This window comes from Grammomys surdaster, unplaced genomic scaffold (assembly GCF_004785775.1).
Source record: "Grammomys surdaster isolate TR1022 unplaced genomic scaffold, NIH_TR_1.0 130, whole genome shotgun sequence".
NCBI classification, from domain to species: Eukaryota; Metazoa; Chordata; class Mammalia; order Rodentia; family Muridae; genus Grammomys; species Grammomys surdaster.
In genome coordinates, this window is record NW_021604588.1 from 20,555,637 (window position 1) to 20,575,623 (window position 19,987).

The 19,987-nt window shown below is 40.9% G+C and overlaps 1 protein-coding gene across 2 annotated transcripts in view; it reads left to right on the forward strand.

Moving 5' to 3' along the window:
- Positions 1 to 19,987, forward strand: part of Ush2a (usherin) — a 668,288-nt gene that overhangs the window by 278,924 nt on the left and 369,377 nt on the right. The window contains exons 28-30 of one of the 2 annotated variants that reach the window (XM_028760216.1): positions 21 to 101; positions 2,932 to 3,123; positions 18,930 to 18,936. In XM_028760216.1, coding sequence (XP_028616049.1) covers positions 21 to 101; positions 2,932 to 3,123; positions 18,930 to 18,936 — 280 coding nt within the window. Of the gene's footprint in view, positions 1 to 20; positions 102 to 2,931; positions 3,143 to 18,929; positions 18,937 to 19,987 lie in introns of both variants that reach the window. The other variant, XM_028760212.1, reaches the window with a different exon arrangement.

Genomic DNA, 19,987 nt, shown 5'->3' on the forward strand with positions numbered 1-19,987 from the left:
ATTTCTTATTTCCCTTTAAGAATACCTGTATCGGGTCACAGCCTCACACGAAGGAGGTTCCATAACGAGTGATTGGATTCGGGGATGCACATTGGGCACAGGTAAAGTCTGCTGATTTGCAAACATAACTATGTGGATGTCTGTGCACATAAAACCTAGGCCCTGAAGCAGCACCAGGTTGGTTTGAAAATGGCTGTGGAAAAATACAGATCACTGCATTTGAGTTTGTAAGAGTTAACTGCATCTTGCTAGGGCTTTTTTCTTTCCTCTTTAGACTCAGAGAAAGGGAATTTAGGGATTTACAGATTTAACAGGTGCTCCCATGCTGTTTCAGAGTGGGAAACATCTACCAATCACCTGTATCACAAAAGGTAGAAGAAAGACACGAGAGTACCATTAGACAAGATGGTAAGCTCTTCAGTGTCACGGAGAGTGCACTCTAGAATCAGGGACATCTCTTTATCATGTCCTAGGAGACATCTGTCATGTTGGTGACCTGGGAGAGTGACTCTCAAGAGCAAAAGCTTCAAATAATTTAAAGTTTTCAAATAAGAAGAGAAACAATGAGAAGACACATTAGACCAGATTTTAGACCCCTGAGCAGCTGGTGGGTGTTTGTCTCTTCTGACTGTGACAGCTCAATCTTTCTTAGGGTGGCATGACTGGGAGCTATTGATCACAAAGTGTTTGATGAATCAGGAGTTTTCCACCAATACAATAAAATAACGGTCAGAAACTCTAGCACATTAGTGGTAGTGTCTCTGAAGACAGTTTCTCCTGCCATAAAAAATTGTCCCCAAACATGTTTTTCACCATGCTATTCTTTCATATTTCTCAATAATTGGTTACTAGCCCAGGCACCTTCATTTTAAGGATGTAAAATCCTGAGATAGGTCACTGTCTTAGTCAAGGTTTGTATTCCCTCATCATGACCAAAAAGCAAGTTGGGGAGGAAAGGGTTTACTCAGCTTACACTTCCACATTGCTGTTCATCACCAAAGGAAGTCAGGACAGGAACTCATATAGGGCAGGAAGTTGGATGCAGGAGCTGATACAGAGGCCATGAAAGGATGCTGCTTACTGGCTTGCTTCCCCTGGCTTGCTCAGCTTGCTTTCTTATAAAACCCAGAACTACCATCCCAGGGATGGCACCACCTACAAGGGGTCCTCCCACCCTTGATTATTAATTGAGAAAATGCCTTACAGCTGGATCTCATGGAGGCATTTCCTCAAGAGAGGTTTCTTTCTCTGTGATAACTCCAGCTTGTGTCAAGTTGTTACACAAAACCAGCCAGTTCAATCACTAACAATAACTTTCAAGACTTGCTGCCTATAGATTTTCCAGAGAGGATGATGGAAGAATCTTCTAAGATAACTAAAATAATTATCTACGTATAGACAAGACATTGAGATGAACATTCTCTCAAGACCCTCCTCAATCTCAGAGTGGGTAGAAGACTCAGGATAAAATAGCCATTGGTAACTGACATGTTTCTATCTCTGTTTCACAATGCACTATGTTCTTAGCAAATACGCTACAAAAGTCTGCTTTTCAGCAATTTAGTGGGTGTCTAGAAAATCCATTGTTAGCTAACTCCCCAACGTGACCCCACTATGGAGTTCTGAAGGTACAGCCGTGATCTGACCACACGTCCTGTGTCACAGATTCACATTTGCAATCTGACCACAGCACCAAGCAGCTCCCGTGGGCTGGAGGATGATTGCACTATTTAATTATTTTTTGAGTCGGTCTTGCTCCGTCCCTTATGAGAAGACCATCTGGTAGACAGTACCATCTTTGCCCTGTACCACATTTCACTACTAATAAAATCAGCCTCTCCCCCCTTGTCTCTTTCCTGGCAATTTGGTTGTGTGCACTGTTTTCTATAGAGGCCTGTAGTGTTTTAAACGCAGAGAGAACTGCTCACTGTGCCTCCTCTCACCCTTAATGTCTACTTTGCTTCCCTTAAAGTTGTTGTGTTGTGTTGGTCTGAACAGTAAAGTCAGGGAGGAGACTGTGTGATGTGGGGAACCTGACTGTCTCCCGTCGTCCATTGACAGGGCTCAGAAGCCCAGGAGCAGTTAGAGCCTCGCTCTCGTTCATCTTGCTGTCACACAGCTCCATGGGCTCTTTCTTTGTGTCCCCTGTGCAGTCAGCTGTGATGAAATTGTTACTGATCAGAGCTGTGTAAATATCTAACAAATAGTTAAAGGTTATGGATTTTTTAAATCAGCGGTCAGCTTGCGAGGTCTTCTATAGTTTCTATAAGTGTTCTTGCTTCGCTCTGAGATGTTCTGAAGAGAATGCCTCCAAAACTGATTTTGAAGTCTATCCAGGGTACTGACTTCTTTTACCTCCCAAATGCAATTAAAACTCTGTGCTATATATCACACCTGCCGGACCTTTGCTTTTTGAAAACTATTTTTAAAAATAACAATTGAATTTGGAAAGTGGGAATAGCCTTTCCAGGACCACATATAATCACATGTGTGATTTTCCATCTTTTTTTTTTTTGCTACCTGAAAGGCATAAAAGTGTCAGCTCCTTGTGTATAATAACAGCCTAATTACCTTGCTCCAAAGCGGCAAATCATTCTACTGCTTCACCCTGTTACCTGCCGACCATGCGCCTCCTTCCTGATGAGTGTTGCTTAAACACACCGGATACAGTCAATGTTTTGGGGGAAACCTGGTCTCAACTAAAAAGGATGTTCTGTCGATGGAGTTTTGATGGTTTTGAAATATAGCTTAAACTGAATGGCTCAAGATGTGCAGTCATATTAAATCAATGCTGAAAAGTTACAACTCTAATAAATTGTATTTATGCTAATGGTCGAGTCTGATTTACGGCTGCCATTAAAAGTGAAGAATAGGGACAGTCATCCCCTCAGACTGGCGCTCGCTCTCCCTCTCTCTTTTATTCTTTCTCAGCTCCACAGAGTGTGCCAACTCCCTCAAGAGCCCAGAGCATAAATGGATCCAGCGTTGAGGTGGCCTGGGATGAACCCGCTGTGGTTAATGGTGTCCTGGAGAAGTATGTTCTGAAAGCCTACAATGAGGACAGATCCCAGCCCCGCATACCCTCTGCCAGCACTGAGCTTAATGACACCAACAACCGCTCAGGTAAAGGAGATGCCTTAGAGTCCGTTTTGCAGTTTCCTTTTGGATTTTTGTAGTTTTGGTTTTGGATAACAGAATATTCTCCACCGTTTTACTCTCCCAAATACCTTGGACATGTGTGTTTGGCCCAGTGGAAAACAACAGAACAAGGCAGACCATGATGGCACACACATGTAGGCACAAGGGTGGGAAGCTAAGGTAGAAGAATAGTGAGTACAAGGCCAGCTCGGGTTACATTGCATAGCAGTATCCTGTTTCAAAACAAGTTAGCGCGCGCGCGCACACACACACACACATGCACACACACGTGCACAATTCCCACTAACCAAATAAGAAAGTCAATGTGATAGAATCTTGTATCTATATGCCTGGGATAAAAAGGGTAATTCTGCAAAGCACAGATTCCAGTGAATATAGATGCATTCTGAGGTTCATCTTCTCCCCTTCTTCTAAGGACTAGGTTATAGGATTCATAGCCTTTGAATATTACATAAACATCTTTTTTAAGATCATATACATATCTATACATACAAATGCAAGCCATATATATATATATATATATATATATATATATATATATATATATGCACAAAAGTGTATATGACCACTTTGCATATTTTACCATGAAAACTTTACTCTTTGGGACTAGCCCAAGTTCACAGAATCATTATTTATTGTAAAATTGCTGATTAAACCTAATTATCTCAAGGTGGAAGGGGGTTATAGCCCCAGCCATTTGACTGGCAAATCAGGGAATCAATTTTTCACAGTGCAGCTGGCCATGAAGAATGATTACAAGAGAATATGCCCATACCTCACTGACACATCTCAGACCAGAATCCATGTGTGTAGGAACAGCAATTTCAGCTTTAGAAAATGCTGCCGCAGATTCAACTAGAAAGCCAAGTAGAAGCCTTTGTCCTCAAGAGGAAAAACTCTCCTCTATAGCAAAATATCTGTAAGTGGAATCGTCGGTAGACATAAGCATCTCCTTGATCTCTTTTCTCTTTCCAATATATTTATTGCACAACCGCAAGCCTTCATTCCTATCTTTAGAAGTTTTATGTGTCATACAAATATGTACACATTGCTGAATTTTATTTATTTTTTAATCACACTTGTTTACTGTGGATGCACTTGTATGAGCACACAGGACACAGTGCATATGCTGACATCAAGAACAGGTTGAGAGGTTCATTCTCTCATTCTGCAACGTGGGTCCCAGAGATTGAGCTCAGGTCATCAGGCTTGGTGGCAAGCTCCTTTCCTGCTGAGCCAGTTCATCAGCCCACAGCCAAATTTTATATAAAATGTTATGTTCTCCACATCCTTCTCTCTAATACTCCCTGATGGAAACTCAACCTGACTAAGTCCCTAGCTGACTGTTTCCATATTGCACAATTGACTAGGCAATATGGAAGTGGTTGGTCCAGCAGTTTGTCATGGCAGTTCTCATGCAACATGTGTCCCGCCCCATTTCCATAATCGCTTTGTAATCTATTTTTTCTAAACTATCCAAGTGTGAATGTCCCCTCTACATCCATAAATCCCTCTTATTGTTGTCTTCATAGTTTAGACACACTAGATACCACAATGGAAGTCGAGTCCACCTTGCAGGATCTCGTTAACTTTCTTACCAGTAAGCATATGAGCAGTTCTGTCTGTCCTTCCCTTGAGCACTATCTTCACCTTCTAATCTTCTCCTTCCCTCCACATATCTACATGTGTCAATCATCTTCTCAAAGTGTTTGTTAAACTCATCCATGTTGACCTACTGATAAAGCCAAACTGCTGAATATCTTCTGTAGACTTTCCACGGCTCATTTGCTACCACAAGTATGAGTCTGTTCTGCAGGGCTAGGTGTCTCTGAGGGTCTTCCCAGAGAGGGTTGATGGAGGATGAAATATCCACACTGAAAGTAGGTGACTCTGTCCCAGTGGCTTGGAGTGCAGAAGGAATGAGAAGAAACCAGATGAGCACCAGCATTCACACCTGCCTACTTTCTCACTGAGAACACAGGGTGTCCACATACCCCATGCTCCCACCACCATGCCTTCCCTGCTATGATGCACTGTATCTGTTCAAACCATGAGACAAAAATAAACCCTGTTTCATGGTTGCTTTTATCGGCCCTTTTTTTTAAGCAGCAAGAAAAGTAATTAATGAAGGAACTTTAACTTACCTTCTGGATCCTTCTTTCATGTTCTCCTTAACCTATGAAATGGAAAAGTAATATATACCCAAAAGAATATTAATATTACATGATCTATTCTGGCCCTGATTGCTTTTTAACTGTTTTAAGTTGAAGACACTAATTCAACTCTATATGCTTCAAATTTCATACATGCTAAATAGAGTAAAAACAACTACTTACCCCATAAGATAACCAGAGAAAATAATACCACACTTGTGTAAACATATTAAATGCTACTTGGCATGTGAAGTGCTATAAACAGGAGCTCTCAGGGTCTATACTCTATGGACACAGTCATAATATCTGGTAAAACTTTCTAACAAATGAGTAGTGATTTCAGGGGCTTACTTACCACTTCCAAAAATTTGTACAGATTTCCCCAAAGGTTATACAAGTTGTACTTCTACCAGCAAGCAGACCATAAGAATTTACATCTTATTTCATCTTAGCCACCACTATATTTTATCATGTTTTTTTATACTTTTGCAAATTTGAGAATCAAAAGTTTGAAGGTATTGTTTTAATTTAAATTTATTTGCTTGTTAGAGACACTGTTTGAATATTTACTCATTAGACTTCTTTTGAGATGTAGCCTAAATTGGTTCCTTGTTAATTTTTCTAGTGCCTGGGTCACATTTTCCTCTCTACCTATAAGGAATACTAGATTTTTTCTTATATAATATAGATCTTCCAAATGTTGCCATTTTTCTATTAGTCTGTACTTTATACAAAAATTTTAAAAGATATTTTGCATAGTTGTTATATAATATTTTCATTTTTTTCTATGAGTTGTTTAAAAATTAAAAATTCATATTTTGTATTCAAGGTAAATTAGTATTTGTTCATGTTAGCTAAATCAACATGAATACCTTAGTTGTACTTGAATATGTAGTATGAGTGAGTGAGTTAGTGAGTGAGTGTGTGGGTGTTTGTGTGTGTGTGTTATGTTGTTGTTGTCATTGTTTTGAGACATGATCCCATGCTGAATTTCCAACTGGCTTGGAATGTTCTACATAGATTACTATGTAGTTCAAGTTAACAACAAACTCACACTAATTCTCCTGCTTCCATTTCCCAAGATCTGGGACCACAGATGTAATCTGCTGAACATCTGCTTTACCACTTTATTTTAATGATTATTTTGCCTTTTATCTTGTGTGTGTGTGTGTGTTTGTGTGTTTGTGTGTGTGTGTATGTGTGTGTGTATACAGGCACACATATGCCACAGTAGATCTAATATTGGTCCTTGCCTTCTATCTGTTTGAGACAGTCATTTAGTTCTTTACAGTTGAATAAGCCAGGCTTACCAGTTGTGGTGGTTTGAATGAGAATGGCCCCCATAGGCTCTTATGTTTTTATAGTTGGTCCCCAGTTGATGAAACTCTTTGGGAAGGATTAGAAGGCATAGTCTTGTTGGAGAAGGTGTGTGTGTGAGGAGGGTGAGTTTTGAGGTTTCCAAAGCCTATCCCATTCCCAGTCAGCATTCTTCCCATCTCTCCCCACTCACTCTGCCTCATGCTTGTGGATCAGATGTGAGTACTCAACTACTGCTCCAACACACCTCTCTGCCAGCTGCCATGTCCTCTGCTATCGTGGTCATAGATTTTAATCCTCTGGAACAAGTTGCAGGGGATTCAAAGTCAGGTTCATGCTTGCATGGTAAGTGCTTCACCGACTGAGCCACTTCTCTAGCCCCCTCTTCCTCTTAGTTTCGAATTCTGCCAGTATAGACTGATGACCCATTGACTTGATCCCAAAAGTTACATGTGCTGCTGAGAGCTCTGATGGGCAGGCAAGGCCATGTGCAGATGGATTTGTAGGCAACAAAGATAACTTCAAGTCTGCCAGAGAGCTTCGCTAATACAGAAACAGAGTAGTGGAGGATGGGGTAGCATGTACACTGAGCACTACCAAAGTAACCTTGGTAGTTATCTAAGACAAAGAATTCCAGAGTAAAGAAAATAAAGACTAGAAAGTGCTGTGAGGGAGAGCAGAGTAGATTTCAGAGCTGGGGGTGAGGAAGGGTGGCGGTAGGTCACTTCATGAAGCAGCTCCTGTCACTCAACAAGTCTCCATGTCAATCTGGAAAATAACTTTTCTTTGGCATAACTGAAGTAACTTTCGTTGAGATGTTAACATTTTCATTAATTTTGCTGTTTAGAGTCACACTTATTTGAATAAAATAATGCTGATACTGGATAAATATAGGCTCTTTAGATTTATTGCCCAATACGGGATTCTTTACCAATTAAGTTGAAAAGTTTGTATTTTTTTTTTCAGAAAATGAGTAAGTTTCTTTTCATTAATTATTTTTCTGTTTTATAATGAGCTTTTTTACTCCACAGATTTAGGACCTTTGTCGGTGAAAAATTCAGCCTTATGTATATGATCATTACTAATTGGGAGAAATAGCAAGTTCTCAGCTTAACTCTTTCTTCTCAGGTTGTGCCCCACCCGGCATTTTAGTTATTCAGAACTTGTGTCAAATCATTTTGTGCTCAGAGCCCACTTTTACCAATGATTTATCAGAATGCCCCAGACAGGTTTGAAGGGATGTCCCTGAACCAAAGTTTTCCATCTCAGTGGGGTGTGAAAAATGAACTCTTCATGTAAAGTACTTTGCATAGAATTTGAAAGAAATAAATGTTCAACCATAGTTACAGATCTTTGAATTAAAGGTTTTGAATTCTAGGTTATTGTCTTATAATCGTTTAATGGTTTTTGGTTTGATTTTGGTTTTGGTTTATGTCTTTGAGCTTTGGATTCTTGTTCAATGACTAGCTTTTAATTCTTTGGTATCAGTCTTTAAAATTCCACTTCTTCACTTTCCTACTTTGCTAGCTTTTATTTCCTCCTATCTCTCAACATTTTTGATTGCCATCTCAGTGTCTGCTTACCATTTAACTTGTCCCTTGATTCATAGTCACCAAATTCATGAGTTGCACTCAAGGAGCGCTTTTGAGATAATACAGCTAATCTGGGTTAGATGTGAAATGAACTCTTGCCCCTCACAGGCTCATATATTTGAACACTTGCTTCTCAGATGGTGGTGCTGTTTTGGAAGATCATGACTCTCTGTCATACAAAGCCTGTCTGATACAGGTATCCACTGAAGGCAGACCATTGAAGAGTTACAGCCTAATCCCCTTCTGTCCTCTTCTATGCTCTGTGTGGACCCACGTGAACTGTCCCTTTCCTTGGTGATAGAAGCCAGTCTACCGCCATGCTTTCCTCACTGGAACAGACATGGTTTCTCCATCTGCTGAACATCACCTTCTACAATTCAGTAGTCCCATCCCTAGGAAAGCTAAGTGGATTTCTTTTTTACTGGTCAGCGAGTTGGTGTCAATGAAGACTCTCATGGCGGATAACAGGCCTACTGAGGGAAACTTGCATTACCCTCACAGCAGTCTCACTAGCCCAGCTCCTTTCCTCCAGGCATTTGATGAAGCAGGGTACTAAGAGCCCTTGCTCATTTACTGGGGATTCAGGTTTCCTGGCTCTTTCTCTGATACAGAGCGAAGTTCTCTTTGCCTCTCGTGCTTCAGATGTTTATAAGCATGTGCCCCTGTTATGGGTTTCTCATAAGGTGTGGCTTCCTAACAAGGAGGCTTTAAAACATCCTACTACCCTTTGCCTAACTGCAGAACATCTGGTTTAAAGGCCTTGGAATTGAGCCTGTATTTTAGAGCTTTAGACTGAACAATTCTCTTGTCCCTCTAGCATGGTGAAATGGGGTTAAGAGGAGAAATTTGACATCATTACCAAGTTTCAATTTCATCCAGAAATCCTTGGGATAATTTTTCTCTCCCAGTTGAAACTTGAAGATTCAGAATGGAAAGAAATACATGAAGATCTTTCTTTCACATAATAAATAACTGTAGATAACAAAATATTATTCAACGTTAACAATTTGCAAGACAATTAAGCACAGTGGGTGTTGGACTCTGTGGCCAGACTCACCTACGGCAGAGGTTAGAAGAGGAGCGAGTGGTTAAACATGAATGTCAACAGGAAGAACTGAACAAGAGATCAGCAAAACTCAATAGCCGGATATTTGCCTGGTGGGTTTTGGCCAGTAGAAGATTCAGTGAGGATACTCCCACCAGCAGTGGAGAGTCCAAGGGTTAATGGACCCACTTAGGGCAAATGGGCCCCTTTGGGCCTCAGGGGCTAGACTCCATACTCTCCCAAGGCCAAAGTTCAGAGTTCATCTCCTTCACCTAAGCCTCCAGGTAGGAAGCTCTGCGGCAGTTGCTCCTTATTTCTGTAGACTTGTTACAAAGGGCTCCAATTAGCTCTCTGTAGCTTCTGTGGATTTTCCCTTTTGGCCCTGTTAACATGCCAAGATGCAGCTAGAGTCCAGCCCTTTCCCCTCTGATTGAGGCTGCGCAGAGAGAGGTGCAGTACCTGATCTGAAAGCATACCAAGAGTAAGTGGATCCAAGGATATGCACATATATGGTTATTTTTTTTTGAGCTGTTTGAGCACATGAACTTAATTATCAGTATAATTAGCAGAGCACCTGGCATCCTGTTAAGGCTGTAATTGCTAAACAAGAATCACTTCCTTAATAGTCTTGTTGTATTACGTTGCTCTAAAATCTAAGGGCTATGTTCTTTCCCTTTACCATTAAGTAATCATCATTATACCAGAATAATTATTTACTATTATTTACTATTCAAGAACAATAATGTTTTAGATATTAACAACCAAATCTTCATCTTTGAAGAAAAACAAAAGATTGCAATGTATAATACAATTGGTAATAGCTTTTCTCGCTAAAACTAGTTCTGGTCTATGCAGTTGAATTTACTTCTGGTGTGGGGCAGCAGGTGGGGAGGAGCAGGGCAGTGACTACCTGGAAACCTATAAATTTCTATTCTCTTTTGAGTAACAGTTGGTGATTCAGCTGTATCATATCAGGTAATTCCCAGACGGCTTCTGAAATGCAGCCCCTCTCATAGGATCCGGTGCTAGGACTCTGAATTCTGCACTTGGCTTATTTTCCAGGTTTGTGCTTTTGTGTGGAGTTCATGGACCACCCAGGATAAACTATAGCACAGAGACATGCTCCTTTGGGAGGCCTTTTTCACTAGCTAGGCTAGAATTAGCCACATTCTTCCTTCTCCACGTTCCAACTGCATTAGTTCTGCCATGAGGAAAATCCCAGGGCACACAGGGAAAGGCAGTGAGGGAAGGAACAGGACTGCCAAGAACTCACAGTAGAAGGAGAGTTCCCTGGGAATTATGCTGGGATACAGATCCCTACTCGCTCAGGCTAGAAAAGGGAGGCATGACTCTGAATTTCTCTTTTATTTTTAATTTAAAATTAAATTTAGTAATTTAAACCCTTTATTTCCATTTTTATTTTTATTTTTTTAGAATTTTCTATAAGAGTAGTGTATTTGCATCATTTCTTATTATTTTAACTCTCTTTGGTCTCCGACTGCTCTTGCCTCCCTCTCATGTCTTTTCAAATTCATGCCTTCTTATTCTTCAAATATCCATGTATATTTATATATAATATTAATGCATTTAATCTGCTGAGCTTACTACAGTGTTGCTCAAATGCATTTGTGTTTAAGGATGAGTGCTTGGGATTGGATAAGCTATTGGGGCCCTTGTCCATAGAGATCGCACCTCTCTTGGCAACTGTTAATGTCCATAGATAGCTCTTTCTCTTGGGCTGGGGCCTTGTGAAATTTTTTTCCCATTTATATTGGCATGTCAGCTGGTGTTGCCATGGTTCAGGTCTTGCCTACAGCCATACTGTTGAGATTTCATGGGTTCCGCTTCCCTATCACATGTACAAGATACTATCCCTCTATCCTTCTATCCCTCGGTAGATGCCCTGTTCCTCTGTCTCTTGGAGCCTCTCCCCCTACTATTCTATGCTGTTCCCTGAACCTTAGGTGTGGAATTGTGTTGTAGATGTATCAGTTGAGACAGGGTGCAACTCTGAATATCTAATCACCGCACTCCCTTCCCTGAGGTGCCAAGTAGAACTCATATTGCTAACTGTATGGAAAATGAAAACTGAATCTAATGTTCATGATGCCCATTCCCATTTGCCTCAGAGCAAACTCAAGCAAATGTAGTGATTGGCTGGCTCAGTAATGTTTTACCCACGTACGCTGAAAGCACAGATGTTTGACTGTGCACTTTGAATTTGGAGAAAGCACATAAAGTAAAGCCATAGACAAAGCATTGTGTCCACTCCTGAAACTGTCCTTTCCTGTTAACCAGAAAGAATGGGTGAACTCTTTTAGGTTTTTCCATCTATTGATAAAAAAGGATAACTTCACTAGTAGGATACCATCAAGAAAAGGAAGGATTAAAGGACCCCAAAGGATCACAGAATAAGAAAGGGTTAGATGCATACCCCAAACCAAACATCTTGTACTTGAAGAACAGTAGAAGGAGTTGGGAGGATTTAAATCATGTTTCTCTTGTCTTGGGAAGGATTTGGACTTAAATCCAGCTATCATTTGATCAAGGAGATGTTATTCTAACTGTATAAGATACTGTACAAGTGAGTATCTTAGGGTTTCTATTGCTGTTACAAGACACCATGACTATGGCAACTCTCATAAAACAAAACATTCACTTGGGGCAGGCTTACAAGTTCAGAGGTTTTGTCCAATTTCATCATGGTAGGAAGCATGGCATCATGTAGGCAGCCATGGTGCTGGAGAAGAAGCCTAGAGTTGTGTCTCTGAATTGGCAGATAATAGGAAGAGGAAGACATGGAAGAGGACCTTGCGTAGGCATTTGAAACCCCAAAGCTCACTCCCGGTAACACATTTCCTTTAACAAGACCACATGTTCCAATAGTGCCCCTCCCTGATGATGAAACATGTAAATATTGCATATGAATGCCTATTCCAGAGCATTCCTTTTCAAACCACTCCAGTGGATATATGTAAACATGTGCCTATGTATGTTCTATATTTAAATTACAAACAATATACATCATATTTACCTGAAAAGTTGTGTTGGATCTCTCTAGTTCAATACAATATGATTTTTTTCTTATCCAACTGCAGATGTTTATACTATGGTTTCTAAATGGTCACTCTCTGTACATACATTTTATTTCTTCATTAGATGATAAGCTCTTCAAGAGAACACATTGCATTATACATATATTTTTAGGTCTTGTGGAACAAGTTTTCTATGGATAAATTATGGAGTGTCTGCTACTAACCTTCAGTTAATGTGAAGTTAATATTGTATATTACATCAGGCTCAGTAGTTCTCAGGCCTGAACTACTCTTCTGTTGTAGAGCTTTGGCATAGTTACTGTTCTCAAGAACTTCCTTAGGAAGTGATGTACAGAGCTGGCCCTGGTTTGAACAGATATTTAGTTTAATGCATATTTTCTCCATGGCAAAAAAAAATTAATAGTAAATGGAAAGATTCTAAAGATTGGTTTCAAAATTTTTACTTCGTAATGAAATTCATAAATCAAGCATTTGTACTGTAGTATTCTGATGATTTGCATAGAGAGCAGACAAATATTCATTTATTTTTAAAAGTATTACTAACATCTTTTATAACTCTGATAGCTGTACACCTATCAGGGGCTAGTACCCAGGATATATGAAGAACTAAAATAAATAATTAAAAATAAAACAAAGAGATCGTCTAGTGAATAAATGGGCAAATGAATTCAACAGAGAATTGTTAAAAAGAAGACGTATAAAAGGGCCAATAAAAATGTGGGAAAATCTTCAGATATGGAGAAATGCCAGCTCAAATTGATTTGACATTCCAACTCACTCCTGATGGAGAGGAGAAAGGAGAGGAGAGAAGAGAGAGGAGAGAGGAGAGAGGAGGGAGGGACGAGGGGGAAGAGAAAAAACAGTAAATGGCAAGGAAGATATAGAAGGAGAAATAGCCTGCGTACTCCTCGCCACTGTGGACTCACTACAGAGCTTCCTCAGAAACAAACATCAATACAGAAAATAGAATGAGCAACTCATTCGTGTAGACCAGCTGTATCCTCCTGGCATGTGCCCTAAGGACTCTGAATCAGCACATTACAGAGATACGTGCACATCCATGCTGACCACGGCACTACTCACTAGAGCCAAGGTGCAGAGCAGCTTAGATGTCCTTCAGCAGATGAGTTCCTGAGAACTGAGGCACATGTACACACCGGAGTTTTGTTCAGCCATAAAGAAGAGTGCAAGTTGAAAGTGTATTTTGGAGAGAAAGGGAAAGGGAAAGGGGAATGAGGGGGTGCTGGGGATGAGAATCCTCTAAAAGTATATAAGCCTGTGGGGAAATATGTTGATGAGATCCATTATTTCATAGAATAATTTTTAAAAAAATAAGTGATCTGATGTGTCCTAGGCTAGACTGGCAGGATGTAGCCTAATGCAGTAAAATACTGAGGAGGAGAAAGAAAGTGTTGTGCAGAAGAGCCAAAAGGTGATCTGTCATTTTTAATTAATTTCACTTGCAAAATAGAGAACTCAGAGAAACAACTTAACCAACATGTTGGCCCCTTCTGGAGCTCAATGTCCATAGTCTGTCAATGTGAAGGTAAAGTAGCTGTCACAGTCCAGCAACACTCATTACCTTCTTTGGGGTCAAGTCTTTGGTTTCATGTTCCAAAATGGCTGCTTGGGCTTCTCCTTTCCTGTGTGATTCCACTCAGCAAAAACTTAGAACAGTTAGGGAAAGATCCACATATTTGCTTTAAGGTGATATTTTCAGAACTAGTCTATCGTGGGTGAGCATTGTGATCTAAATTCAGTGGCTTGGCTGTGTGAACTGCTGGGACTGCTGACCTTACTCTAGGTAGCCATTTATCTAGTAGGAAGGCAGCCTTTTAGTTTGTTGAGGAAAAGGTGTATAATATATACTAAGAGGTTAGCTAGTGGTCTCTGCCACCATCAGCAAATGGGAGAAGAAATGAAAAAAAAATTCATTTCGTTGGGATTATTCACAGATGAATTTTGAGGAAGTCTGTACCAGTTTTATAGTACTCTATAAATTTATTTGTGGTTTATTACAAACTATTTCTTTAAATGTAAATCTTGAAAGAAATTGGTCTGAAGATTTGCACAGGACAAAAATACAGCCCTATGACAGAAATTGTAAAAATAGAAGTGATGTAATGTCCCTGCTTTGCTAATGTAGAAGAATTGCATTAGGCTAGGCAGTGTTGATGAGTTAAGAGCTTTGTCTGTTTCCCTGGAATATATAATGTGAAGGGGTGACTTACTTATTGAGGAGGTACTGTGAGGCGGTCGGCTTTTCGGTTTTCTGTTTATTTTTGTTTGAACAAGTAGTTCATTTGAGCCTGCAAAGTAAGAATTTTTGCTATAACCATTTGGATTTTAGTTTGGTGTAACACATACCACGGTTGACCATGGTTGAAAGTGAAGATAATATTTAAATTCTGCTGGTCAGTGATCAGCAGTGAGGTATGCCTGTATGCTTGTTATACTCTATAAAAATACAATCGTTATCAATCATATTTGATAAAGAAAAGGAAGTTCTCCCAAATTATCTCTTTCTACTCTTCCATCCATTTACAACTGTATTATATTGGGACTGATGCAGAAAGGTACTTACAGGCGACACACACAGACACACACATACACACAAACACACAATCCTGAGTCAGCTATCTTCTTTAAGTGTTGTCAGCTGGTTTGAAAGACAAGTCACTCTTTGTACACAAATTGTTGCAGTAAGAATGAATCTCTGAACACATTTTAAGGTTCAATTTAATGAAGTATTTGCTTTTAAAAGTGCAGCGTTGTCTTTAATGATGCTTGCTTTTCTACCCTATAGGACAGGCTTAGATCATTTGGGAACAGCAAAGACGAGAAGCCAGGGTGTGACCTTGGCTTAAGAGCAGTTTATGTTTCTCTGAGTACCCACAGCCCTTCTGAGAAACAGGTGACTCCCATAAGACTTTGAACCAGCTCGTGGGACAGTGGTCAGCAGAAATGGCTCTCCTTCAGTTCCCTCCTGCCCCATGCCTTCCGGCTGAGTCATGTCTATTATTTCTTGGGGCATTCCACTGAGGTCAGCACCTGTCCATTATGTAAGTTAAGGAGTTAACACAAGCCTGTGGCTTCAAACTTCCTTATAATTAAGATGACAGAGACTCCGTGGCTCTCACAAAGAAGCAGGCATTGATTTGAAATTTGATGTTAGCTGTAAGCCTGCTGAGAGAATCTTCATGGGTATTGCTTTGAGGTCAATTCAAATCACTGCTTAAAACATTTTCTAAGTCTGGGATTAAGCCCTATATTTTATAAAGAAAATGGTTATTCTTCCTACTTGGAAACATCAAAATCTGCACAGTCCTGGAGCCAAGGTGCGCAATTTCTTCTGCTTCCCAGTAGAAGTTCTAAACTAGGCCACAAAGTTCATTTGAAAGAGATTGAGTATTAAAAACACTGGGCTTAACACTTCCAAAGCATGAGCTTAGGTCAGAGAAAGTGCCATGGCCCCTCCACAGTTCAAGTTCAAATTTCAAATTGAAGGCTGACTTTACTTTGTAAATACCATATTATCTTATTTTTATATTTTATTAGCCTATATATATATATGTGTGTGTGTGTGTGTGTGTGTGTGTGTGTTTGTGTGTGTGTGTGTGTGTATGTATGTATGTATAGTGTTTTTTCGATAAATTCCCTGAGCCCTGGAAGAGGTGATGCAAATGTCCCATTTAAAGCAGAGCATTCAATAGTCCACTATTCTCATCAGCTTATTGTTATTTAAAATGCTACTGAAACCACAGTAGCAGAAGTCCTGCCATCCTGAATGCTAGGAACAGGGCAAATTAGATTCTCTGGAGATTCCCAGATACCACTCCTAGACTACTCAATTTCCATCCATACTTAACAAACATCATTAAACAGTTTCTTGGGGGTCAATGTGTTCAAATGTCTGTGTTAGAAGTTTGTTTCCAAGGGGACCTGGGGACCTGGATAGTGTGCAGAAAATATGGCAAGCTGGATTGATTTGCTCCCTCTAATCCACCCACTGGGCTGGCTTGGATACACACTTGAGAATTATAATTTATCAGCACCAAGGCAGAAATCTTAAGGCCAAAACTGTCCCCTTGTCTTCTCCTCTTCCCAGGCTCTTCAATTCTGTCCCTAGTGATGAGCCATTCAGCCTACGTGGTGTCCCTTACCAGATGGCCTCTTAATAAGTGCCTCGCTCTGACCCACCCTCACATTCTTGATCCAAATGTGAGATGCCAGCAAATAAATCAGAGAATGGCACTTGGCTGAGTTCTCGGGAGATGGAGGAAAGCCCTGGGGAAAGGAAGTGAGAGACAGCATGGCTGAGGATGTGTCCACAACTCATTATGGCCAGTAAATAGAAGACATGAGAGAGAGAGAGAGATGGAAGCAGAGAGGCAGAGAGACAGAGAGAGACAGAAACAGAGACAGAGAGAAAGAGACAGACAGGGAGACTGAGACAGAGACACAGAGATACAGCAACAGAGAGACAGACGGAGATGAAGAGAAAGAGACAGAGAGACAGAGCAGAGACAGACAGAGACAGAGAGAAAGAGACAGAGAGACAGGACAGAGACAGAGACATCGAGACAGAGACAGGCAGACAGACAGAGGCAGAGACACAGAGAAACAGAGAGACAGAAAGAGATGCAGACAGAGAATGAATAAAATCTCCATAGTATTCTGACTATATCTCCAAACATACAAGTACCCCCCTTGAAGCATAATCTTCGCAGGGAGTCCGCTGGCTTTAGACTGGGGTAGACAATGCCATGCACAGATTTCAACCACCAGACTAAAAGTGCAACGGAAATGAGTGGCTAATGAGAGCAGAGCAGCCAGGTCTTTAATTGAATTAAAAGCTGGGTGACATCAGTGCAGACACCTGTCCAATTACAGACAGGCCAAGGTGTTTACAGTTGCCGTACAAGCCATTCGAAGATGACAGAAATCTTTCCGCCCACAGATTAGCATAATGAAGGAGAACAGATTACAGTGGATGCTCGCCAAACACCTAGCTTGGCAGCTGGGGGTGGGTAGGGGAGGGAGAGGAGTTGGCTGAAGAATGGAAATAGAAGCACAGGCCTTCTCCAGGATGCTGCCATCTTGCTTTGGTTTCAAATTTTTGCCAGCAGAGCATTTGTACTTGCAGACATTTAGTCAAAAAGTTAACCATAAAATCTCAATGGCAAAGCCACCTCCTCTGCTGTCCTGCCTCTCTGTGCTTTGGCTCTGCAAGAAGTACAGCAGCCTGCATAGCTAATGGCAGCCCCACAAGAATTTTCTCCTAGGGAGTCAGGTTGCCAATTGTTCATATTCCTCTTTGCCTCCTTTGGAATTTGAAAGGAAAGAAAGATGTTGATGAGCCAGACGGTGGTTGTGCACGACTTTAATCCCAGCACTTGGGAGGCAGAGGCAGGGAAATTTCTGAGTTCGAGGCCAGCCTGGTCTACAGAGTGAGTTCCAGGACGGCCAGGACTACACAGAGAAACCCTGTCTCAAAAAACCTTAAAAAAAAGAAAGAAAGAAGAAAGAAAGAAAGAAAGAAAGAAAGGAAGGAAGGAAGGAAGGAAGGAAGGAAGGAAGGAAGGAAGGAAGATGTTGATGATTCCAAACTAGTGTTGGAGATATTTGTCAGTCAAAAGATATAGTCTGGAACGCATTGGTAATGAGCCAAAAGCAAAGTCTTCACTGGTTCAATGAACCAAGTACCTTCTTTTATTAAACCATAGTGTGTGCGTGTGTGTGTGTGTGTGTGTGTGTGTTTGTGTATTTGCATGAGTACAGTGTGTGTATATGCACACCAGAGGACTACCTCACCTCTCCTTCCTCAGGTACTGTCTGTGTTAACACAGGATCTCTAACTGTCCTGGAGTTAGCAAAGTAGGCTCAATTGGCTAGCCAGTGAGTCCCTAGGATTCACCTGTCTCCATCTCCCCAGCTCTACAATGACCAGGTCTGCCTCCACACTTGGTTTAGTTTTGACTTGGCCTACATGGGGTTTCCAGTCCCTGAAGGAGTGCTGGGTCTTGAACTCAGGTTCTCATGCTTGTGTGGCCACTAGCTATAGCATCATCATGGAGGATACTGAGAGCAGCAGGAGCCTTGTGAAGAAGTGGACTGACATGGTCTCTGCAGTCATTGACCTGGGAGTCATTGTGAGGGACATTGACCTTGAAGTTTCTTTGTGTATGAGCTCTTCTGGGCCAGTCTTTCCAGAGACAACATTTGGAGCATTATACTGAAAGAGGTCTTAAATTCCTCCCTACCTGGACTGGCTTCCTTCCCTTAAACAAAGTCCCTGTCCTTAGCTTGAGCTTTGCAGAGACTGTACTTGACTTCAAACTCCCCTGGTGTGGTTTGTCAGGGCATCTCAATGCCAAACATTAATGCACAATGCATTATCGCTTAGGGTGAGAGTCAGGGCCCTGCTGGGGCTAGCAATTCAGGTCCACACACTGATGCTCCCCAGCTTCGTGGGCCACTCACACTTTTAAGACATCGATAATGCTTGCTTTATGCTTATTGAATGCTATTTCAGTGTGCCTTCTTCCATTATCAAGAAAGACCAGCAGGCTTTCTGACATGGCTGGAGCCATTTTCTGACTTCAAGGAGTTCTGTGGCTAAAAGGAAGTTTGAGAGGTCACTTGCCTGCCTGATGAATGGGCACTCTCAAAATTGAAAGGAGTTCTCACAAAAAAGTTGTCCCCCACAAGGACATCTACCCCAACCCACTTGAAGTTCATAATGTTGGCATATATTTCTTTGTCTTCATAGAGAGCTAGCCAATCCTCTGTGGACACAGTTTTTTTCTCTCTAGAATCTTTTATAACCCTATCTACTCTGTATTACTTCACTTTTTAAAAAAATTATGACATTAAAGCAAATTTCTGTAATTGTCCCTTATAAATTTTTGTTTAAAGGCCAGAATAGGTAGGATTTAACTGTCAGTGGAACAGCCTAGATTTCAATAGTCTCAATTGAGGAGCTGTCTAGGTCAGACTGCACTGTAGAAATGATTCTGGGGACTTACCTCGATTGATAATTGATATTAGGCAGCTGGGCCCACTATTGGTAACATAATTCCTAGGCAGGTAGTCACAGACTATACAAGAATTCTAGCAAAGTGTAAGCTGGCCTGCAAACCAGCTAGCATAGAACATCCTTTCTGGGACCTGCTGTACTTCTTTGGCTGAGAAGTGAGTTTGGTTGGAGGTCTGTATAGAATAGCAAGTTGGATAGAATAGTAAACAGATCTGCCTTCAAGTTCTTGCCTGGAGCTCAACCCTTGACTTCTCTCAAGGATGGACCATGACCTCAAAGTGGAAGCCGGATAAAACCATCTGTCCCTAACTTGCTTTTGATCAGAGCATGTTATCAGAGCAACAAAAACAAAATCAGTACTTCCCCTGAAAACTTAGACTCATGGATGTAGATCATGCAAACGTCTCTCCACACACAGCATGCTTGAAGACATCCTGCTTCTGCGTGAATCTGTGCATGGCTACCATCACTGTAGTCCTGGTAGACTTATAAAAATAACTTATCTTCTCAGTCACCTTTGCTAGAGGCCGAGAGACAAAGCATTGATTAGTAATTTCTGATGATGGATTCTCAGGATAGCATATGTTTTTCTCTGGAGATAATACAATCTACGTGTTCACCTGGAC